The sequence below is a fragment of the Pseudoliparis swirei genome, chromosome 20, assembly GCF_029220125.1.
Source record: "Pseudoliparis swirei isolate HS2019 ecotype Mariana Trench chromosome 20, NWPU_hadal_v1, whole genome shotgun sequence".
Lineage (NCBI taxonomy): Eukaryota > Metazoa > Chordata > Actinopteri > Perciformes > Liparidae > Pseudoliparis > Pseudoliparis swirei.
In genome coordinates this window covers 27,755,864-27,780,507 of record NC_079407.1, presented here as the reverse complement: position 1 = coordinate 27,780,507, position 24,644 = coordinate 27,755,864, and the positions used below count along the sequence as shown (strand labels likewise).

The following is a 24,644-nucleotide window of genomic DNA, read 5'->3' as shown; positions in this document are numbered from 1 at the left end:
TGGTGGAGGAGGACCGGTACCTGGTGGAGGAGGACCAGTACCTGGTGGAGGAGGACCAGTACCTGGGCGTCTCCATCGACAGCCGACTGAACTGGAAGGCCAACATCAACGCTGTGTACAAGAAGGGGAGGAGTCGACTCTTTTTCCTGAGGAAGCTTCGATCCTTCAACGTGTGCAGCAAGATGCTGGAGATGTTCTCCCAGTGGGCGTGGCCAGTGTGCTGCACTTTGCCATTGTCTGCTGGGGGAGCAGCATCGGAGCCGGTGACACCAGCCGTCTAACAGACTGGTTAGGAAGGCTGGAGCACCTGGAACAGGTGGTGGAGAGGAGGACGTTGAAGAAACTTGTGTCCATATTGGACAACCCGGACCACCCTCTCCACCCTCTCCACCCTCTCCACCACCTCCTACAGGGCCAGAGGAGTACTTTCTCCAGACGTCTCCTCACGCTGCCACAAGGACAGATACAGGAGAACCTGCCGACGGCTATGAGGCTCTACAACAGATCACCTCTTGCCAGATCATAGTGCAATAACTGCAATAATAACTTAATATTTACACTATGTTGATCTGCACTTCACACATTTCATTTACACTACACACATATACATACTTTGCATTTTGCACACTGTCTATATTTAATATTTTAATATTTAATTTAATTTGTCATTAGTATTGTGTATTGTGTATGCATATATGTTGTATATATACATATATATTTTACTTTGTATACTCCTATATCTTTCATCCCTGTTTTTTTATATTTTATTTTTTATTCTTGTGTGTTTAGTTTATTGGTGCTGCTACTGTGATGACAAATTTCCCCTTTGGGATTAATAAAGTATATATCTATCTATCTAAACTACGAGTAAACCATGAGTAAAACACATAGTTGACTCGTGTTTTGCTTGTAGTTTACTTGAGTAAACTATGAGTAAACCACCACCACTAAAACACAAGTAAAACAACGAGTAAACTGAGTAAAACGCAAGTCAAACACCAGTAAACTACGAGTAAAACGCGAGTAAAGTAGTCATTAAACCTTCTGACATTAAATGTAATTGTTCAATGAAACGTAGGTCGAGGAGCTGAACGTCGATGTTTTGCTCTGAACTCAGCGGTGCAGGTTTATAACATGATATCACTATTTACTCCGGTGCCTCTGGCTGTGACCTGGTTGACCCTCATGTTTGTTATTGCACAACCCCCCCTCCTCTCCCAGAGTCCAGTGTGCTGCAGCTGAAGCTGAAGGCCTTGATCCTGGACATCATTCACTCCATCAGTGTGGTGAAGCAGCTCAGCCGGGCCGGCGTCACCAGCCCCGACGCCTGGGCCTGGAAGAGGCAGCTCCGCTTCTACATGGGCCCGGACAAGCGCTGCCTGGTCCACATGGTGGACGCTCAGTTCAGCTACACATACGAGTACCAGGTGTGTTGACGCACTCTTCCATTGAAAATGAACAAATTAACACAAAAATGACTCTTCTTGGCCTGTAGTTAACCTTTTAAACTTATTTATGATCATTCAGACTATAAAACATAAAAAATAATATTACATATTACATATATACATTTAAAAAACGTAAAAAATAAAATTATATATATGTGTATATACAGGACTGTCTCAGAAAATTAGAATATTGTGATGAAGTTCTTTATTTTCTGTAATGCAATTAAAAAAACAAAAATGTCATGCATTCTGGATTCATTACAAATCAACTGAAATATTGCAAGCCTTTTATTCTGATTTATTGCTGATTATGGCTTACAGCTTAAGAAAACTCAAATATCCTATCTCTAAATATTAGAATATCATGAAAAAGTATACTAGTAGGGTATTAAACAAATCACTTGAATTGTCTAATTAACTCGAAACACCTGCAAGGGTTTCCTGAGCCTTGACAAACACTCAGCTGTTATAAATCTTTTTTTTTACTTGGTCTGAGGAAATATTAAAATTTTATGAGATAGGATTTTAGAGTTTTCTTAAGCTGTAAGCCATAATCAGCAATATTAAAAGAATAAAAGGCTTGCAATATTTCAGTTGATTTGTAATGAATCCAGAATGCATGACATTTTTGTTTTTTTAATTGCATTACAGAAAATAAAGAACTTTATCACAATATTCTAATTTTCTGAGACAGTCCTGTATATATATATGAAATAAATATATATTTTTTAAATATACAATTTAAAAAATTGTATTTAGTATATTTTATATATAGATTTTATACGTACATTTAAAAAAATTGTATTTAGTATATTTTATATATATATATAATTTGTTTCTTTTTCTTTTTTATACAATAATATTGTTCAATATTTTTTGTTGTATTTTTATATATTTATATATCAATAAAATTATTGAAGAAAAAAGACAATATATATAAAAATATATATTTATATATAATAAAATATATATTTAAAAAAAAATTTATATACTGAATTATATATATTTCTGTATATAAAAAAAAGAATGTATAATATGTTTATATACCTTTTTTTTTAAAAAGTATTTGTTCTGACCTGTAGGGGGCACTGTCTACGCACCGATTAACTGAAGACGCTTCGCTTTATTTCCCATCTGCAGTTCCTTTATAAACAACTCCATCGAGACGTCTCACTCTTTTTAACGTTATCTCCTTCTCCTGTTTTGCATTTGTTTTTCATTCCTCTTCCTCCACCCTCTCTCTTTCTCTCTCTCTTTGCCCTCTTTGCCCTCATCCTCCCTTCCATCCTTCCCTCTGGCTGTGTTTCTGTTGAAGTCTTTTATTGCTCACTTCTTTTTATCCCCCCCCCGTCCCCCGCCTCCCGTCTCCCAGGGCAATGCGTCTAAGCTGGTGCACACTCCACTGACCGATAAGTGCTACCTGACTCTGACCCAGGCCATGAAGATGGGCCTTGGGGGGAACCCGTACGGGCCGGCCGGCACCGGCAAGACCGAGTCGGTGAAGGCCCTGGGGGGTCTGTTCGGACGCCAGGTGCTCGTCTTCAACTGCGACGAGGTGGGAGGCGGCTCCACGTGTTGCTGAGGATTATCCTGAGAGTGTGGTGCTTGACAGTGTGTGTGTGTGTGTGTGTGTGTCCGCTCCAGGGCATCGATGTGAAGTCGATGGGCCGGATCTTCGTGGGCCTGGTGAAGTGCGGCGCGTGGGGCTGCTTCGACGAGTTCAACCGGCTGGAGGAGGCGGTGCTGTCGGCCGTCTCCATGCAGGTCCAATCCATCCAGGACGCCCTGAAACACGGCAGGGCCTCATGTGAGCTGCTGGGCAAGGAGGTACACACACACACACACACACACACACACACACACACACACACAGAGAACACACACACACACACACACATGTGAGCTGCTGGGGAAGGAGGTACACACACACACACACACACAGAGAACACACACACACACTTGTCCTACACTCAAGGAAACATCACGTATAAACCTTCCCCCCCCCACTCCTCCTCCCCCCCTCCCTCCACCCTCCTCCCTCCCTCCTCATTCTCCCCCTCCTCCCCACTCCTCCTCCTCCTCCCTACTCCTTCTCCTCTTCCTCCTTCTCTCCTCCTCCCCCTCCTCCTCCCCCCCTCCTCCCCCATCCCTCCTCCTTCTCCTCCCTCCACTCCTCCTCCCCCTCCTCCTCATTCTCCCCCCTCCTCCTCATTCTCCTCCCCCACTCCTCCTCCCCTCCTCCTCCTTCTCCTCCCTACTCCTTCTCCTCCTTCCTCCCCCACTCCTCCTCCCCCACTCCTTCTCCTCCCCTCCCTACTCCTTCTCCTCCTCCTCCTCCTCCTCCCCTCCTCCTTCTCCTCCCCCCCACTCCTTCTCCCCCTACTCCTTCTCCTCCTCCCCCTACTCCTCCTCCTCCTACTCCTTCTCCCCTCCTCCTCCCTCCTCATCCCCTCCTCTTCCTCTTCTCCCCCTCTCCTCCTCCTCCTCTCTTCTCCTCCTCCCCCTCCTCCTCCTCCCTCCTCCTCCCCTCCTCCTTCTCCTCCCCCACTCCTTCTCCCCCACTCCTTCTCCCTCCCTACTCCTTCTCCTCCTCCCCCCTCCTCCCTCCCTACTCCTCTCCTTCTCCTCCTCCTCCTCCTCCTCCCTCTCCTCCCCCTCCTCCTCCTCCTCCTCCCCCACTCCTCCTCCCTCCCTACTCATTCTCCTTCTCCCCTCCTTCTCCTCCCCCCTCCCTCCTCCTTCTCCTCCCCCCCCCCCCCCCCCCAGGTGTCTCTGGACCCTGACTCGGGCGTGTTCATCACCCTGAACCCGGCGGGTAAAGGTTACGGGGGTCGCCAGAAGCTGCCCGACAACCTGCAGCAGCTGTTCCGCCCGGTGGCCATGAGCCGGCCGGACAACGAGCTCATCGCCGAGGTCATCCTGTCCTCGGAGGGCTTCGGGGGAGGGGCGGCGCTGGGCAAGAAGCTGGTGGCCATCTTCAACCTGGCCAGGTAGAGACGGCCCACACCGTTCACCCAGAGCGGGTCAGAACACCTGGCCAGGTAGAGACGGCCCACACCGTTCACCCAGAGCGGGTCAGAACACCTGGCCAGGTAGAGACGGCCCACACCGTTCACCCAGAGCGGGTCAGAACACCTGGCCAGGTAGAGACGGCCCACACCGTTCACCCAGAGCGGGTCAGAACACCTGGTCCGGTTAAGTCATCAGAGTTTCACCTGCAGCATCAATCGGGTTGTTTTGTGAAACTTGTGAAATAACATTTAACCTTTGTTCAAAAACTATAAATATACTTATTTAGGCTTAATAAGACTATTAGGCAGTATTTATATTATATTTATAGTTGTGTTGTGTGTACCTCGTACAGGAAGTACATTAAATTATATAATTATGGGGCATTTGTTGCCTCCTTTTGATTTTGTGTATGAGTTACGCCCCCCCCCCCCCCCCCCCCCCCCACACACACACACACACACTGCAGTCGACTGTGTGTGTGATTGTGTGTCTCTGTGTGTGTGTCCAGGGAGCTGCTGACCCCCCAGCAGCACTACGACTGGGGTCTGCGTGCCCTGAAGACGGTCTTGAAGGCTTGTGGCAGCCTGCTGCAGCAACAGAGGAGGAGCCTCGACAGCAAGGACACGAGTAAGGACCCCCCCCCTTCTCCCCTTCTCCCCCCCTGGTTGTTTTTGTTATTTTAAGGTATAATGTTTTTTGGGAGAGTCACAGGACATTTTTGGGGGGATGACATATTTTACTTGTATTTGTCCCTGTTGGCCATCACCACGGTTACTGCTGCCACAAGAACATACACACAGAACCATGGAGGAGCATCTGGAACCAACAGGGTTCTTCAGAGTGATGCCTTAGAGGAACCATTTCTGGTGCCTCAAAGAACCTTTCAACCCAGGGTTCTCTAAAGAACCAAGTCCTTAAAGAGTTCTTCAAATAACCTATAAAGGGGCCTCAGAGAAGCGTAACAAATGGTTCTTTATGGCCCCATTTCCAAGATGGTTCTCCAGTAGGTGACGGTTCTTCGTAGAACCACAAAGCCTTTAAAGAACCATGTAAGAACCTTTATGGTTCTGCGTGTGGATGCAACGTGTATCCATGGTGAGGAGCAGGATGTATTCATCACATCGGGGTTCATACAGTCATGGAAAATCTGTAAAAGTCATAGAATAAAAAATGCAAAGGTTTATTTCCAGGCCTGGAAAGTCCTTGAAAACTCTCTTGCGTCATTGCCTCAGCCCTTGAGCAAGTCTGTGTCTGCTTGGCTGCAGTCCAGGAGAGCCGCCTGGTGGTGCAGGCGCTGAGGCTCAACACCATGTCCAAGCTCACGTTCAGCGACGTCGCTCGCTTCGACGCCCTGGTGAGAGACGTGTTCCCCGGGGTGGTGTTCACCGACGTGGAGGACCCCACCTTGATGCAGGCGCTGGAGCAGGTGTACAAGGAGGCCCGGCTGGAGCTCATACCCAGCCAGGTGCGTGTGTGTGTGTGGAAAAGTCGTAGAAATCCATTGGTCAACGTGTGGGTGTGTGTAAAAGTTGTTGAAAAGTCGTAAAAATGTTGTGGAAAAGTCGTAAAAAAGTCGTATAAAACCCATTGGTCAATATATAATAATATATTATATATATATATATCCTATTGATTATTGATTGTCTCCTCCAGTTGAAGAGTGAAGGCGTTATTGATTATTGATTGTCTCCTCCAGCTGAAGGCGTTATTGATTATTGATTGTCTCCTCCAGCTGAAGGCATTATTGATTAAAAAGCAGAACCCCCGCAAAGCAGCGGGCCCGGACTCCGTCTCCCCCTCCACCCTGAAGCACTGTGCCGACCAGCTGTCTCCGGTGTTCACCGACATCTTCAACACCTCCCTGGAGACATGCCACGTTCCAGCCTGCTTCAAGGCCTCCACCATCATCCCCGTCCCCAAAAAACCCAAGATCACAGGACTCAATGACTACAGGCCCGTCGCCCTGACCTCTGTGGTCATGAAGTCCTTTGAACGCTTGGTCCTGTCACACCTCAAGACCATCACCGACCCACTCCTGGACCCCTGCAGTTCGCCTACAGAGCCAACAGGTCTGCAGACGATGCAGTCAACATGGCCCTTCACTACATCCTCCAGCATCTGGACTCCCGAGGAACCTACGCCAGGATCCTGTTTGTGGACTTCAGCTCTGCCTTCAATTCCATCATCCGTCCCTGCTGCAGGACAAGCTCTCCCAGCTGCACGTGCCCGACTCCACCTGCAGGTGGATCACAGACTTCCTGACCGACAGGAAGCAGCACGTGAGGCTGGGGAAACACGTCTCAGGCTCCCGGACCACCAGCACGGGTTATCCCCAAGGCTGTGTTCTCTCCCTCTGCTGTTCTCCCTGTACACCAACAGCTGCACCTCCAGTCACCAGTCCGTCAAGCTCCTAAAGTTCGCGGATGACACCACCCTCATTGGACTCATCTCTGGCGGGGACGAGACCGCCTACAGGTGGGAGACTGACCACCTGGTGACCTGGTGCAGCCAGAACAACCTGGAGCTCAACGCTCTGAAGACAGTGGAGATGGTTGTGGATTTCAGGAGGAATGCAGCCCCACCCGCCCCTCTCATCCTGTGTGACTCCCCCGTCGACGCTGTGGAGTCCTACCGCTTCCTGGGCTCCATCATCTCCCAGGACCTCAAGTGGGAGCTGAACATCGGCTCCATCTCCAAGAAGGCCCAGCAGAGGATGTTCTTCCTGAGGCAGCTGAGGAAATTCAACCTGCCAGGAAGATGATGGTACAGTTCTACACGGCCATCGTTGAGTCCATCATCTGCTCCTCCATCACCGTCTGGCACCCTGCAGCCACAGCCAAAGACAAGCGCAGGCTGCAGAGCATCATCCGCCGGCCGAGAGGGTTATCGGTTGCAATCTGCCTTCCTCCAGGTCCTGTTCACTTCCAGGTCACTGAAGCGGGCCAGAAAGATTGTCGCCGACCCTCCCACCCTGGACACTCCTGTTCGAGTCCCTCCCTCGGGAGGAGGCTGCGTCCATCATGACCACGACCTCCCGCCACACCAATAGCTTTTTCCGACGGCGGTCGGGCTCATCATGGACCCGGGACTGACTGACTGTCACCCCCAGGACTACCACCTCTTCTTCCACCTTCCTCTCTCCTCCTTCTTCCCGCTCCTTCCTCTTCCTCCTCCTCCCTCTTCCTCCCACTCCCCCTCCCTCCTTGCGTTGATTGTTGTTTGTCATGTCCAAATGTTGCACCTTCCACCAAAAAAAATTCCTCGTTTGTTTGTGAAAACATTCATTCTTTGGCAATAAACCTGTTTCTGATTCTGATTCTGATTCTGATTATTGATTGTCTCCTCCAGCTGAAGGCGTTATTGATTATTGATTGTCTCCTCCAGCTGAAGGCGTTATTGATTATTGATTGTCTCCTCCAGCTGAAGACGTTATTGATTGTCTCCTCCAGCTGAAGACGTTATTGATTATTGATTGTCTCCTCCAGCTGAAGATGTTATTGATTATTGATTGTCTCCTCCAGCTGAAGACGTTTTTGATTATTGATTGTCTCCTCCAGCTGAAGGCGTTATTGATTATTGATTGTCTCCTCCAGCTGAAGAAGGCTCTGGAGCTCAACGAGCAGCTGAGGCAGCGGATGGGCGTCGTCATCGTCGGGCCGAGTGGAGCCGGGAAGTCGACCCTCTGGAGGATGCTGAGGGCGGCGCTCGGCAAGACGGGCAGAGTGGTGAGAGAGACTTGTTCTTGTTCTTGTTCTTGTTCTTCTTCTTGTTCTTGTTGTTGTTCTTCTGTCTCACCTGGTGGAGTAAAGGTGTAATAACAACAGGTGTCCACTGCAGGTGAAGCAGTACACCATGAACCCCAAGGCCATGCCCCGCCAGCAGCTGCTGGGCCACATGGACCCGGACACCCGGGAGTGGGCCGACGGCGTCCTCACGCACAGCGCCAGGACCGTGGTCCGGGAGCCGCAGGGTGAGCGTCCGCCCGGCAACAGGGAGGAGAGGGAGCTGATGGGGCGTTCCAGAGCGTTTCTCCTCTTCCACGTTCATGTCCACAAACGAGCTGAAACATGAGGAACAGAAACACATTGTTCCTTCAGGTCGCCCTCAGCTAACGAGTCATGTTACGAGACTTACATCCACTTCCTGTCTCGCTGGAAGAACTTCAAAATAAAAGGACACAAAACATAGAAAGTGACTTTCAAAATAAAGGCTCACGGGAAATAGCCCCCATTCATGTTCTTGTTCTTCTTTCTCTTCCTTCTTTTTCTTCTTCTTCTTCTCCTCATTTCTCTTCTTCTTTCTTCTCTTCCTCCTCCTCCTCATTCTTCGTCTGTTCATGTCTAGAGGTCTAGACTCTGTAGGTCTAGAGGTCTAGTATAACAGTCTGTCCCTAGGCGTGAGCTCGTGGATCGTGTGTGATGGTCTAGAGGTCTAGGGTCTAGGGGTCTAGGGTCTAGGGGTCTCGCGTCTAGAGGTCTAGGGTCTAGAGGTCTAGTCTAACAGTCTGTCCCTAGGCGTGAGCTCGTGGATCGTGTGTGACGGCGACATCGACCCCGAGTGGATCGAGAGCCTGAACTCGGTGCTGGACGACAACCGCCTGCTGACGCTGCCGAGCGGCGAGCGCCTCCAGTTCGGCCCCGACGTCCACTTCCTGTTCGAGACGCACGAGCTGCGCTGCGCCTCGCCGGCCACCGTGTCGCGCATGGGGATGATCTTCCTGAGGTGAGAGGCGGAGCCAATGCACCGGCAGCCAGCTCCTCCCACTCGCCGGCCTCACTGACCCCCCCCCCCCCCCCCCCCAGCGATGAGGACATCGACGTGGCCGCCCTGCTGAAGTCGTGGTTGAGGACCCAGCCGGAGGAGGGCCGCTCCCAGCTGGAGGGATGGCTGGGGGACTTCTTCCACCAGGCCCTGGACTGGGTCGTCAAGCAGGTACCAGGATATAATGACCCCATGACCTCACGACCTCTGACCTCATGGCCTCACGACCTCTGATTTCATTCATTTGACTCAGTTTGTTGTTCATCGTTGTTTCTTCTTTTTCTTATTCTCCCCTTCCCTCTTCTTCTCCTCCTTCTCCCTCATCATCATCTTCTTCTTCGTCTTCTTCTTCTACGTCTCCTCCTCCTTCATGCTTCTTCTTCTCCCACTCCTTCTTTTTTTTTCTCCACATCCTCATTCTTCTTGTTTTTCCCCCCTCCTCTTCCTCATCCTCATCCTCCCCCTCATCCCTCTTCTTCTCCCACTCCCTCTTCTTATTTTTCTACTCCTCCTGCCCCTTTCCTCCTCCTACTCCTTCTTCCTGCTCTTCTTCTTCTACTTGTCATCTCCTCCTCCTCCCCCCCCTCCTCCTCAGAATGACTTTGTGGTGGAGACCAGTCTGGTGGGTACGGTGATGAACGGCCTGTCCCACCTGAGCGGCGTGGGGGAGCGCGCTCCGTTCCTCGTGGCTCTGCTCCGAGGTCTGGGAGGAAACCTGAACCTCAAGACCCGGCACCTTTTCTCCAAGGAGGTGAGGACCCCGGGACCCCTGACTCTCCCCCTCTCCTCTCTGACTCTCCCCCTCCCCCCTCTGACTCTCACCTCTCTGACCCCCCCTCCCCCCTCTGTGCTCCTGTAGCTGCTGAGCTGGGCCAGGGAGAGTCCTCCAGACCCCCAGAGGCCTCTGGACACGTACTACGACCCGGCCAGCGGCCTCCTGGCGGCCTACGCGCTCCGCCGGCCCGAGGGCCTCTCCGTGGAGCAGCTGGCCCACGCGCTGCCCGCCGTGCAGACCGCCGCCATGCAGAGGGGTCTGCACTGCTTCTCCCCGTGGCTCACGGCGCCGCACCGGCAGCCCTTCATGCTGGTCGGGCCCGAGGGCTGCGGAAAGGGGTAACTACCAAACACACGAGATGCACCCGACAGCAGCCAATCAGGAGGAGGCATGCGGCACACGCCGAGAAATATAGTTTAAATATGAAGATTGACTGTTCAGAAACACCTCGTTCTTCTGTTTTTAAAGTTTTATTCAACAAGTTACCGGTTAAAACAAGAATACGTTGTGCTACTGCACCTTCACACACCCCTCTCTTAAAGAGACAGCGCCCCTCTCTTAAAGAGACAGCGTCCCTCTCTTAAAGAGACAGCGCCCCTCTCTTAAAGAGACAGCGTCCCTCTCTTAAAGAGCCCGCGCCTCACTTAAAGAGACAATGCCCCTCTCTTAAAGAGACAGCGCCCCTCTCTTAAAAAGACATCGCCCCTCTTAAAGAGACGGTGTCCCTCTCTTTAAGAGACAATGCTCTCTTAAAGATAGAAAAAAACTTTTCAGGGGAAAAAGAGGGAAGAAAGTCACAAAGACTCCAGGGAGGAAGTAGAGTTAGTAATGTGTGATGGAGAGATGTAAATTCATCCATAAGGAGAGAGGAGAGGAGGGAGGTGCTCAGTGTATCCTAAACATCCATAAGGAGAGAGGAGAGAGGAGAGGAGCTCAGTGTATCCTAAGCGTCCATAAGGAGAGAGGAGAGAGGAGCTCAGTGTATCCTAAACGTCCATAAGGAGAGAGGAGAGGAGAGAGGAGCTCAGTGTATCCTAAACGTCCATAAGGAGAGAGGAGAGAGGAGCTCAGTGTATCCTAAACGTCCATAAGGAGAGAGGAGCTCAGTGTATCCTAAGCGTCCATAAGGAGAGAGGAGAGGAGAGAGGAGCTCAGTGTATCCTAAACGTCCATAAGGAGAGAGGAGGAGAGAGGAGCTCAGTGTATCCTAAACGTCCATAAGGAGAGAGAGAGAGGAGCTCAGTGTATCCTAAGCGTCCATAAGGAGAGAGGAGAGGAGAGAGGAGCTCAGTGTATCCTAAGCGTCCATAAGGAGAGAGGAGAGGAGAGAGGAGCTCAGTGTATCCTAAACGTCCATAAGGAGAGAGGAGAGGAGAGAGGAGCTCAGTGTATCCTAAACGTCCATAAGGAGAGAGGAGCTCAGTGTATCCTAAGCGTCCATAAGGAGAGAGAGAGAGGAGCTCAGTGTATCCTAAGCGTCCATAAGGAGAGAGGAGAGAGGAGCTCAGTGTATCCTAAGCGTCCATAAGGAGAGAGGAGAGAGGAGCTCAGTGTATCCTAGCGTCCATAAGGAGAGAGGAGAGGAGAGAGGTGCTCAGTGTATCCTAAGCGTCCATAAGGAGAGAGGAGAGAGGAGCTCAGTGTATCCTAAGCGTCCATAAGGAGAGAGGAGAGGAGAGAGGAGCTCAGTGTATCCTAAGCGTCCATAAGGAGAGAGGAGAGAGGAGCTCAGTGTATCCTAAATGTCCATAAGGAGAGAGGAGAGGAGAGAGGTGCTCAGTGTATCCTAAACGTCCATAAGGAGAGAGGAGAGGAGAGAGGTGCTCAGTGTCTCCTGAAACATCATTCAAACAGACCTCCTGCTGGTTGGTGCGTCACGGTGGAAGGAGGAGGCGGAGGAGGAGGAGGAGGGAGAGAAGGGAGAGAAGGGAGAGAGGAGGCTGTCGGACCCTCAAAGATCAACTCTGATCTCAAAGCTCCTTTAATTCAAGACTTTGACCTTTCGTGTAAAGCATCGTGTGTGTGTGTGTGTGTGTGTGTGTGTGTGTGTGTGTGTGTGTGTGTGTGTGTGTGTGTGTGTGTGTGTGTGTGTGTGTGTGTGTGTGTGTGTGTGTGTGTGTGTGTGTGTGTGTGTGATGAAGAGGCCTCACTGAAGGAGCCTTGCCTCTGTCTCCTCGTCCTCTTGTCTCTCCTCTGAAAGGTCACGGTGGCAAAGAGGCAACGAGTTTGTCAGCTGCTAATAAAGGAGAAATCTCATTAATTTACATACACACACACACAGTAGCTGGAGCACACACACACACACACACAGTAGCTGGAGCACACACACACACAGTAGCTGGAGCACACACACACACACACACACACAGTAGCTGGAGCACACACACACACACACACAGTAGCTGGAGCACACACACACACACACACAGTAGCTGGAGCACACACACACACAGTAGCTGGAGCACACACACACACACACACAGTAGCTGGAGCACACACACACACAGTAGCTGGAGCACACACACACACACACACAGTAGCTGGAACACACACACACAGTAGCTGGAGCACACACACACACAGTAGCTGGAGCACACACACACACACACACAGTAGCTGGAGCACACACACACACACACACACACAGTAGCTGGAGCACACACACACACACACACAGTAGCTGGAGCACACACACACACACACACAGTAGCTGGAGCACACACACACAGTAGCTGGAGCACACACACACACACACACACAGTAGCTGGAGCACACACACACAGTAGCTGGAGCACACACACACACACACACACAGTAGCTGGAGCACACACACACAGTAGCTGGAGCACACACACACACACACAGTAGCTGGAGCACACACACACACACACAGTAGCTGGAGCACACGCGTCTTCATGTTCATCATCTCTGTTCCAGTCGTCTCCACACGGATCTCTTTGCCTTCGGCTTCTGACGGACGTTGGTCTCTCTGCTCACGCACACATGACATGGATGAAGCTGCGTTCACTCGCGGGGCTTAGAGGGGGCGGGGCTTATCTCCCAGTTCTCATCTCCTTCATCCACCATGAAGAACTCACCACTAGTTCTGCTTCAGACTTGTTGAGGACATCTAACGCCCTCGTGTCTGGGTTCATTAATATATATATATATATATATATATATATAATGAGAGAGAGAAAGGGATTAGGATGAGAGAAGGAGAGCTGGAGAAAGAGAGAGAGATGAGGATGCAATAGAGAGAAATAGATGAAGATGAGAGGGATGAGAGAGGGATGAGGATGAGAGAGATGAGGGTGAGGGAGAGAGATGAGGATGAGAGAGATAAAGAGATGAGGATGAGACTGAAAGGGAGAGAGAGGGATGAGGATGAAAGAGAGAGGGATGAGGATGAGAGAGATGAGGGTGAGGGAGAGAGAAATAGATGAAGATGAGAGGGATGAGGATGAAAGAGAGAGGGATGAGGATGAGAGAGATGAGGGTGAGGGAGAGAGATGAGGATGAGAGGAATGAGAGATAAAGAGATGAGGATGAGACTGAAAGGGAGAGAGGGATGAGGATGAAAGAGAGAGGGATGAGGATGAGAGAGGGATGAGGATGAAAGAGAGAGGGATGAGGATGCGCTCTCTGTCCTCTCGGTGACCTCTCTCTCCATCAGGATGAGAGAGGGATGAGGATGAAAGAGAGAGGGATGAGGATGCGCTGCCTGTCCTCTCGGTGACCTCTCTCTCTCCATCAGGATGAGAGAGGGATGAGGATGAAAGAGAGAGGGATGAGGATGCGCTCTCTGTCCTCTCGGTGACCTCCTCTCTCTCCATCAGGATGAGAGAGGGATGAGGATGAAAGAGAGAGGGATGAGGATGCGCTCTCTGTCCTCTCGGTGACCTCTCTCTCTCTCCAGCAGGATGAGAGAGGGATGAGGATGCGCTCTCTGTCCTCTCGGTGACCTCTCTCTCTCTCTCTCTCTCTCTCCATCAGGATGAGAGAGGAATGAGAGAGATAAAGAGATGAGGATGAGGATGAAAGAGAGGGATGAGGATGTGCTGCCTGTCCTCTCGGTGACCTCTCTCTCTCTCTCCATCAGGATGAGAGAGGAATGAGAGAGATAAAGAGATGAGGATGAGGATGAAAGAGAGAGGGATGAGGATGTGCTGCCTGTCCTCTCGGTGACCTCTCTCTCTCTCTCCATCAGGATGAGAGAGGAATGAGAGAGATAAAGAGATGAGGATGAGGATGAAAGAGAGGATGAGGATGTGCTGCCTGTCCTCTCGGTGACCTCTCTCTCTCTCCATCAGGATGAGAGAGGAATGAGAGAGATAAAGAGATGAGGATGAGGATGAAAGAGAGAGGGATGAGGATGTGCTGCCTGTCCTCTCGGTGACCTCTCTCTCTCTCTCTCTCTCCATCAGGATGAGAGAGGGATGAGGATGTGCTCTCTGTCCTCTCGGTGACCTCTCTCTCTCTCCATCAGGATGAGAGAGGGATGAGGATGCGCTGCCTGTCCTCTCGGTGACCTCTCTCTCTCTCCATCAGGATGAGAGAGGGATGAGGATGCGCTGCCTGTCCTCTCGGTGACCTCTCTCTCTCTCTCTCTCTCTCCATCATGATGAGAGAGGGATGAGGATGCGCTCTCTGTCCTCTCGGTGACCTCTCTCTCTCTCCATCAGGATGAGAGAGGGATGAGGATGCGCTGCCTGTCCTCTCCGTGACCTCTCTCTCTCTCCATCAGGATGCTCCTGCGCCACGCCTTCTCGCGGCTGCGCTCCACCCAGGTGGCCGTGGTGCACTGCAGCGCCCGGACCTCGGCCCGCCACGTGCTGCAGAAGCTGGCCCAGACCTGCCAGCTGCTGGGCGCCGGCGCCGGCCGCGCCCTCCGGCCCCGCGCCGCCGAGCAGCTGGTCCTCTACCTGAAGGACGTCAACCTGCCGCGGCCCGACAGGTGGGGCACCAGCAACCTCACGGCCTTCCTGCAGCAGGTAGGACGCGTGAAGAAGAGGAGGAGGAGGAGGAGGAGTTACTGAAGGAGTGACCGGGGGACAGAGAGGGCTCTCTCTCATCCTCATCTCTCTCATCCTCATCTATTTCTCTCTTTCATATATTCCTTTATCTCTCTCTCATCTCTCATCTTCATCTCTCTTTCTCCCTCATCTCTCTCTCTCTCTCTTTTTCTCTTGTCAGGGGGTCTCTGGGATGTCCCATGTCGTGGGGAGTGCTGAGGTAGCGGCTGGCCCCCTTCATTTTCAGGTCTGGCAGTGGCTGCCTGCACACCCCTTCACCTCCATCCTCCCATGCCCCGGGTCTGCACTCCCAGGTCATCCTCACACATCCCCTTTCTTCTTCCCTCTCTCTCCGTCATCCCTCTCTTCTTCTTCTTCTTCTTCTTCTTCTTCTTCTTCTTCTTCCGGATCCAGCCCAGGCAGACCAGCACAGCGCCGGCCTGCCCGGCGCTCTCCTGCGGAGAAGCTGGGCAGCCGGGCGTCCTGGGCAGCTGGCACGCACTGGCTGGCTGCTCTATGGTGCAGCTCTATGAACAGGTACCATCTCATGTAGCTCTTTGAACAGGTACCACCTCTCTCTCATGTAGCTCTTGAACAGGTACCACCTCCTCTATGTAGCTCTATGAACAGGTACCACCTGAGCCTCTGGATGTAGCTCTGGAACAGGTACCACCTGGTCTCATGTCCACAGGCTCTATGAACAGGTACCACCTGGCCTATGTAGCTCCATGAACAGGTACCACCTGGTCTCTATGTAGCTCTATGAACCGGTACCACCTCACCTCTATGTAGCTCTATGAACAGGTACCACCTGGTCTCTATGTAGCTCTATGAACAGGTACCACCTCACCTCTATGTAGCTCTATGAACAGGTACCACCTGGTCTCTATGTAGCTCTATGAACAGGTACCACCTCACCTCTATGTAGCTCTATGAACAGGTACCACCTGGCCTCTATGTAGCTCTATGAACAGGTACCACCTGGCCTCTATGTAGCTCTATGAACAGGTACCACCTGGCCTCTATGTAGCTCTATGAACAGGTACCACCTGGCCTCTATGTAGCTCTATGAACAGGTACCACCTGGCCTCTATGTAGCTCTATGAACAGGTACCACCTCACCTCTATGTAGCTCTATGAACAGGTACCACCTCACCTCTATGTAGCTCTATGAACAGGTACCACCTGGTCTCTATGTAGCTCTATGAACAGGTACCACCTCACCTCTATGTAGCTCTATGAACAGGTACCACCTCACCTCTATGTAGCTCTATGAACAGGTACCACCTGGTCTCTATGTAGCTCTATGAACAGGTACCACCTCCTCTATGTAGCTCTATGAACAGGTACCACCTCACCTCTATGTAGCTCTATGAACAGGTACCACCTGGCCTCTATGTAGCTCTATGAACAGGTACCACCTGGCCTCTATGTAGCTCTATGAACAGGTACCACCTGGCCTCTATGTAGCTCTATGAACAGGTACCACCTGGCCTCTATGTAGCTCTATGAACAGGTACCACCTGGCCTCTATGTAGCTCTATGAACAGGTACCACCTCACCTCTATGTAGCTCTATGAACAGGTACCACCTGGTCTCTATGTAGCTCTATGAACAGGTACCACCTCACCTCTATGTAGCTCTATGAACAGGTACCACCTCACCTCTATGTAGCTCTATGAACAGGTACCACCTCACCTCTATGTAGCTCTATGAACAGGTACCACCTCACCTCTATGTAGCTCTATGAACAGGTACCACCTGGCCTCTATGTAGCTCTATGAACAGGTACCACCTCACCTCTATGTAGCTCTATGAACAGGTACCACCTGGCCTCTATGTAGCTCTATGAACAGGTACCACCTCACCTCTATGTAGCTCTATGAACAGGTACCACCTCACCTCTATGTAGCTCTATGAACAGGTACCACCTGGTCTCTATGTAGCTCTATGAACAGGTACCACCTCACCTCTATGTAGCTCTATGAACAGGTACCACCTCACCTCTATGTAGCTCTATGAACAGGTACCACCTGGCCTCTATGTAGCTCTATGAACAGGTACCACCTGGCCTCTATGTAGCTCTATGAACAGGTACCACCTGGCCTCTATGTAGCTCTATGAACAGGTACCACCTGGCCTCTATGTAGCTCTATGAACAGGTACCACCTGGCCTCTATGTAGCTCTATGAACAGGTACCACCTGGCCTCTATGTAGCTCTATGAACAGGTACCACCTCACCTCTATGTAGCTCTATGAACAGGTACCACCTGGTCTCTATGTAGCTCTATGAACAGGTACCACCTCACCTCTATGTAGCTCTATGAACAGGTACCACCTCACCTCTATGTAGCTCTATGAACAGGTACCACCTCACCTCTATGTAGCTCTATGAACAGGTACCACCTCACCTCTATGTAGCTCTATGAACAGGTACCACCTGGTCTCTATGTAGCTCTATGAACAGGTACCACCTCACCTCTATGTAGCTCTATGAACAGGTACCACCTCACCTCTATGTAGCTCTATGAACAGGTACCACCTCACCTCTATGTAGCTCTATGAACAGGTACCACCTCACCTCTATGTAGCTCTATGAACAGGTACCACCTCGCCTCTATGTAGCTCTATGAACAGGTACCACCTCGCCTCTATGTAGCTCTATGAACAGGTACCACCTGGCCTCTATGTAGCTCTATGAACAGGTACCACCTGGCCTCTATGTAGCTCTATGAACAGGTACCACCTGGCCTCTATGTAGCTCTATGAACAGGTACCACCTGGCCTCTATGTAGCTCTATGAACAGGTACCACCTCACCTCTATGTAGCTCTATGAACAGGTACCACCTCGCCTCTATGTAGCTCTATGAACAGGTACCACCTCGCCTCTATGTAGCTCTATGAACAGGTACCACCTGGCCTCTATGTAGCTCTATGAACAGGTACCACCTGGCCTCTATGTAGCTCTATGAACAGGTACCACCTGGCCTCTATGTAGCTCTATGAACAGGTACCACCTCGCCTCTATGTAGCTCTATGAACAGGTACCACCTCACCTCTATGTAGCTCTATGAACAGGTACCACCTCGCCTCTATGTAGCTCTATGAACAGGTACCACCTCACCTCTATGTAGCTCTATGAACAGGTACCACCTCACCTCTATGTAGCTCTATGAACAGGTACCACCTGGCCTCTATGTAGCTCTATGAACAGGTACCACCTCACCTCTATGTAGCTCTATGAACAGGTACCACCTCACCTCTATGTAGCTCTATGAACAGGTACCACCTGGTCTCTATGTAGCTCTATGAACAGGTACCACCTCACCTCTATGTAGCTCTATGAACAGGTACCACCTGGCCTCTATGTAGCTCTATGAACAGGTACCACCTGGCCTCTATGTAGCTCTATGAACAGGTACCACCTGGCCTCTATGTAGCTCTATGAACAGGTACCACCTGGCCTCTATGTAGCTCTATGAACAGGTACCACCTGGCCTCTATGTAGCTCTATGAACAGGTACCACCTGGCCTCTATGTAGCTCTATGAACAGGTACCACCTCACCTCTATGTAGCTCTATGAACAGGTACCACCTCACCTCTATGTAGCTCTATGAACAGGTACCACCTGGCCTCTATGTAGCTCTATGAACAGGTACCACCTCACCTCTATGTAGCTCTATGAACAGGTACCACCTCGCCTCTATGTAGCTCTATGAACAGGTACCACCTGGCCTCTATGTAGCTCTATGAACAGGTACCACCTCACCTCTATGTAGCTCTATGAACAGGTACCACCTGGCCTCTATGTAGCTCTATGAACAGGTACCACCTCACCTCTATGTAGCTATATAATAATAAATAACTAAGAATAAATAAAAATATATACAATTTATACAAATAAATAAATAAGAATCAATAAAAAAATATACAATTAATAGAAATAAATAAAAATAAATGAGAATAAATAAAAATATATATTAAAAAACACAAACACAGGCATCAGTGGTTTAAAAGTGAAAGTGTTGTGCTATTGTCATTAATGTCGTCCTTCAGGTGTGTGTGTGCAACTTATTTCTGCTTCCAGGTGAAGGCCAAGTTTACAGTGGACGACCACAGCCACTACCTCTTCACGCCGTGTGTCCTCACCGAGTGGGTCCTCAGCCTGCTGCGCTACGACCTCACCGCAGGTACGCACACACTCAGGTGTTGAGCCCGTTCACATGTTGTTAATATGTTATAACCAGGGACACTCGGCTAGGGAACACATGTGGGAACCTTAAAGAATCAATTACAGTCATTAGAGTCACGAAGCTTCGCCAACACAAGGCCCCGCGGAGCACCTCCACCCTCGCTTCATGTTGCTGCCGGTAAAGAACTCACACCTTTCATACCTGTCGATGTCTTTGAGCTCAGAGCTACCGTCTCCATCTCTCCTCTCTCTCCTCACTTCCTCGTCTCTCTCTCGCCCTCATTCATCCTGCTCTCCCTTTGCTGTCCTTTCATCCCTCACTCCGTCTCTTCTTCTGAAACTCGTCTCGAGCTCTGAGTCTCATTTCAACACGTCAGCGGACAAACTTCCGTTTTCCGACGCTCATCATTTTTAAACTTGTCTTCTCTTGCTGCTCTCCTTCTCTCCGGTACGTAACAACACTCTCTCTTTACTCTGAGACTGTGGTTTTGAGTGTGCATGTGACCACAATATATATATAAATGTATTTATAAAAATAACCTTGTTTCTGGCTGCAGAAAAGCTCACCGTGCACCAAACAGCTGACACCAGAGACTTTCATTTTCATTTCATTTTCATTTATTTATTTGAACAGGGACTTAATCAACCCATTCTGATGTTTGGGAGAACATCATGTTTGCTCTTTTTAAAACACATTTAAAATTAGCAAATAGATGTGTGTGTGTGTGTGTGTGTGTGTGTGTGTGTGTGTGTGTGTGTGTGTGTGTGTGTGTGTGTGTGTGTGTGTGTGTGTGTGTGTGTGTGTGTGTGTGTGTGTGTGTGTGTGTGTGTGTGTGTGTGTGTGTGTGTGTGTGTGTGTGTGTGTGTGTCTGTTAGCTCAACCCAACGTGACAGACAGCGTGTTGGAGGTGGTGTCCTACGAGGCCAGGCGGCTGTTCAGGGACCGGCTGGTGTCCTCCAGAGACGTCCAAAGCTTCGACAACATCCTGACCGCCATCGTCCGGGGAGACTGGAGCTCCGACGCCCTGGACCACGTCACGGGTAGGAGGCGGCTTCATTCTGGCACACACGGGTCCTCAGTGTATCCTAAAGGAGATAGGAGCTCAGTGTATTCTAAAACGTCCCCCAGCCGCCTAGAACAGCATCTCTAGGGGCTGAACCAGGTGAACCCTAGTGGAGTAATATGGTACTACAAGCCCTCTAGTGGAGTAACATGGTACTACAAGCTCTCTAGTGGAGTAACATGGTACTACAAGCTCTCTAGTGGAGTAACATGGTACTACAAGCTCTCTAGTGGAGTAACATGGTACTACAAGCTCTCTAGTGGAGTAACATGGTACTACAAGCTCTCTAGTGGGGTAACATGGTACTACAAGCTCTCTAGTGGAGTAATATGGTACTACAAGCTCTCTAGTCGGGTAATATGGTACTACAAGCTCTCTAGTGGGGTAATATGGTACTACAAGCTCTCTAGTGGGGTAACATGGTACTACAAGCTCTCTAGTGGAGTAATATGGTACTACAAGCTCTCTAGTGGTGTAATATGGTACTTCAAGCTCTCTAGTGGGGTAATATGGTACTACAAGCCCTCTAGTGGAGTAACATGGTACTACACGCTCTCTAGTGGGGTAATATGGTACTTCAAGCTCTCTAGTGGGGTAATATGGTACTTCAAGCTCTCTAGTGGGTTAACATGGTACTACAAGCCCTCTAGTGGAGTAACATGGTACTACACGCTCTCTAGTGGAGTAACATGGTACTACAAGCTCTCTAGTGGGGTAATATGGTACTTCAAGCTCTCTAGTGGGGTAATATGGTACTACAAGCTCTCTAGTGGAGTAATATGGTACTACAAGCTCTCTAGTGGGGTAATATGGTACTACAAGCTCTCTAGTGGAGTAACATGGTACTACAAGCTCTCTAGTGGAGTAACATGGTACTACAAGCTCTCTAGTGGGGTAATATGGTACTACAAGCTCTCTAGTGGAGTAATATGGTACTACAAGCTCTCTAGTGGGGTAATATGGTACTACAAGCTCTCTAGTGGGGTAATATGGTACTACAAGCTCTCTAGTGGGGTAATATGGTACTACAAGCTCTCTAGTGGGGTAATATGGTACTACAAGCTCTCTAGTGGGGTAATATGGTACTACAAGCCCTCTAGTGGAGTAATATGGTACTACAAGCTCTCTAGTGGGGTAACATGGTACTACAAGCTCTCTAGTGGGGTAATATGGTACTACGAGCTCTCTAGTGGTGTAATATGGTACTACAAGCTCTCTAGTCGAGTAATATGGTACTACGAGCTCTCTAGTGGAGTAATATGGTACTACAAGCTCTCTAGTGGGGTAATATGGTACTACAAGCTCTCTAGTGGGGTAATATGGTACTACAAGCCCTCTAGTGGAGTAATATGGTACTACAAGCTCTCTAGTGGGGTAATATGGTACTACAAGCCCTCTAGTGGAGTAATATGGTACTACAAGCTCTCTAGTGGGGTAACATGGTACTACAAGCTCTCTAGTGGGGTAATATGGTACTACAAGCTCTCTAGTGGGGTAACATGGTACTACAAGCTCTCTAGTGGGTTAACATGGTACTACAAGCCCTCTAGTGGGGTAACATGGTACTACAAGCCCTCTAGTGGGGTAACATGGTACTACAAGCTCTCTAGTGGAGTAACATGGTACTACAAGCTCTCTAGTGGGGTAATATGGTACTACAAGCTCTCTAGTGGAGTAATATGGTTTTCTAAGCTCTCTAGTGGGTAATATGGTACTACAAGCCTCTAGTGGAGTAATATGGTACTACAAGCTCTCTAGTGGGGTAACATGGTACTACAAGCTCTCTAGTGGGGTAATATGGTACTACAAGCCCTCTAGTGGAGTAACATGGTACTACAAGCTCTCTAGTGGGGTAATATGGTACTACAAGCTCTCTAGTGGAGTAATATGGTACTACAAGCTCTCTAGTGGGGTAATATGGTACTACAAGCTCTCTAGTGGAGTAACATGGTACTACAAGCTCTCTAGTGGAGTAATATGGTACTACAAGCTCTCTAGTGGTGTAACATGGTACTACAAGCCCTCTAGTGGTGTACCATGGTACTACAAGCTCTCTAGTGGGGTAACATGGTACTACAAGCCCTCTAGTGGTGTAACATGGTACTACAAGCCCTCTAGTGGAGTAATATGGTACTACAAGCTCTCTAGTGGGGTAATATGGTACTACAAGCTCTCTAGTGGGGTAATATGGTACTACAAGCCCTCTAGTGGGGTAATATGGTACTACAAGCTCTCTAGTGGGGTAATATGGTACTACACGCTCTCTAGTGGAGTAATATGGTACTATAAACTCTCTAGTGGTGTAATATGGTACTACAAGCTCTCTAGTGGAGTAATATGGTACTACAAGCCCTCTAGTGGAGTAATATGGTACTACAAGCTCTCTAGTGGAGTAATATGGTACTACAAGCTCTCTAGTGGGGTAATATGGTACTACAAGCTCTCTAGTGGGGTAACATGGTACTACAAGCTCTCTAGTGGGGTAATATGGTACTACAAGCTCTCTAGTGGAGTAATATGGTACTACAAGCTCTCTAGTGGGGTAATATGGTACTACAAGCTGTGCCAACGGCTGCTTGTTTCAGTAGTGGCGTTTTGCTTTTATTTTATTGTCTTTTTTAGCACTTTTCCTCTCTTTCTTTTTCTTTTCTTTCACGTTTGTCTTAGTTACGGTCGGACACTGGACCATAACTACTTTTTTCGATAATTCTACTGTGGCTTTTGTTCACTTTGTCGTGAGTATCGGAGAGCCACAGCAAAACAATGACGGGGACCGTCGTCTACTCGCGTGCTCAGTTGATCGCGCTGTGCAGGCCGAAGCTTCTGCCTGGAGAAAGACCTGTGATCCCGCTGGAGCTACGGAGAAGGGCTCATGTTGCAGATCGGGTGTCAAGCGGAGGGCTAAAACGAGGAGATACAAACCCTCGGTACCGTCGATCATAACGGGAACGTGAGGTCTTTGGCGAATAAGACGGATGAGCTCGGCGCTGGTAATGTCGAGAGGATCTTCCGTGAGAGCAGCCTCTTGTGTTTTACTGAGACGTGGCTACACGGACTATCCGGATCACAGCGTCTTTGCCCGGCTTCAGGACTGTTCGGGCTGACAGAGACGCTACACAGAGCGGTAAGAAGAGGGGGGGCGGGATCGCTGTTTATGTGAATGAACGGTGGTGCCATCTGGACCATGTGTGCGTGAAGGAGCGCTTCTGTAGCCCGAACATTGAACTGTTGGCCGTGGGGATGCGCCCGTACTATTTGCCGAGAGAGTTCACGTCCGCCATTGTGGTTGTCGTGTACGTGCCGCCATCAGCTGACGCTGAGGAAGCTGTGGACACCATCCACTCCACTGTCTGCTCTGCTGAATCATCAGCCTGGAGCCTTCATGGCTATCACTGGTGACTTTAACCACACCACACTGGATAAAGCTCTGCCAACCTTCCATCAGTATATAGACTGCCCAACAAGGAACAATAAAACTCTGGACTTGCTGTATGCTAATAAGAATATACACTTTTATTAATCCCCAAGGGGAAATTAGTTCTCTGCATTTAACCCATCCTTAGTTATTAAGGAGCAGTGGGCTGCGGTGAAGGATGCATACAGTGCCACTGCCCTTCCTCCCCTCGGCAGGTCTGATCATGACCTGGTCCGGCTGACACCAGGTCTGTTCCTCTGGTGAAGAGGCTGTGACCACCAGGACTGTGAGGAGGTGGTCTCTGGAGGCTAACGACGCTCTGCAGGACTGCTTCGAGTCAACGGACTGGGATGTGTTGTGTGGACCGCACGGGGAGGACATCAACAGTATGACCGACTGCATCACGGAATACATCAAGTTCTGTGAACACACCACCATCCCATCACGGACTGTGCGCTGCTTCCCCAACAACAAGCCCTGGATCACCAGGGACCTGAAGGCGCTTCTTAACATGAAGAAAGCTGCTTTTAGGTCTGGGGACAGGGATGAGCTGAGGAAAGCCCAGCGCAACCTAAAGGTGAAGCTCAGGGAGGGCAAGGACTCCTACAGGAGGAAGCTGGAGGCCAAACTCCAGCTGAACAACACAAGGGAGGTGTGGTCTGGCATGAAGCAGATAACTGGCTTCAAGGTGGGAGGGAGACAGCCAGGGGGCTCCCTGGAGAGGGCCAACCAGCTCAACTGTTTCTTCAATAAGTTCAGTTCACAGCCCTCTCCTGTCTCCTCCACACATCACACCTCCCAAACACCTCCTCCCCCTCTGTCCCCCCTGCTGAGCTGCACATCCACCGAGCCCTCAATAACAATGGGCTCCTCCACCCTCCCCCCCCTCTCTGTGACGACTGACCAGGTGAGAAGACAGCTGGAGAAACTACACCAGCGCAGAGCTGAAGGTCCTGATG

The 24,644-nt window shown here is 50.0% G+C and overlaps 1 protein-coding gene across 1 annotated transcript in view; it reads left to right on the top strand.

The window, feature by feature from the left end:
• LOC130211343 (cytoplasmic dynein 2 heavy chain 1) overlaps positions 1-24,644 on the top strand; it is a 121,925-nt gene that overhangs the window by 23,494 nt on the left and 73,787 nt on the right. The window contains exons 36-51 of the mRNA XM_056442082.1: positions 1,222-1,427; positions 2,821-3,003; positions 3,093-3,275; positions 4,215-4,438; positions 4,969-5,087; positions 5,726-5,925; positions 8,054-8,185; positions 8,298-8,430; positions 8,975-9,182; positions 9,263-9,392; positions 9,817-9,972; positions 10,081-10,334; positions 14,744-14,990; positions 15,426-15,548; positions 19,102-19,204; positions 20,083-20,247. Of these exons, the coding sequence (XP_056298057.1) occupies positions 1,222-1,427; positions 2,821-3,003; positions 3,093-3,275; positions 4,215-4,438; positions 4,969-5,087; positions 5,726-5,925; positions 8,054-8,185; positions 8,298-8,430; positions 8,975-9,182; positions 9,263-9,392; positions 9,817-9,972; positions 10,081-10,334; positions 14,744-14,990; positions 15,426-15,548; positions 19,102-19,204; positions 20,083-20,247 (2,766 nt within the window). The remainder of the gene's footprint in view (positions 1-1,221; positions 1,428-2,820; positions 3,004-3,092; positions 3,276-4,214; positions 4,439-4,968; positions 5,088-5,725; positions 5,926-8,053; positions 8,186-8,297; positions 8,431-8,974; positions 9,183-9,262; positions 9,393-9,816; positions 9,973-10,080; positions 10,335-14,743; positions 14,991-15,425; positions 15,549-19,101; positions 19,205-20,082; positions 20,248-24,644) is intronic.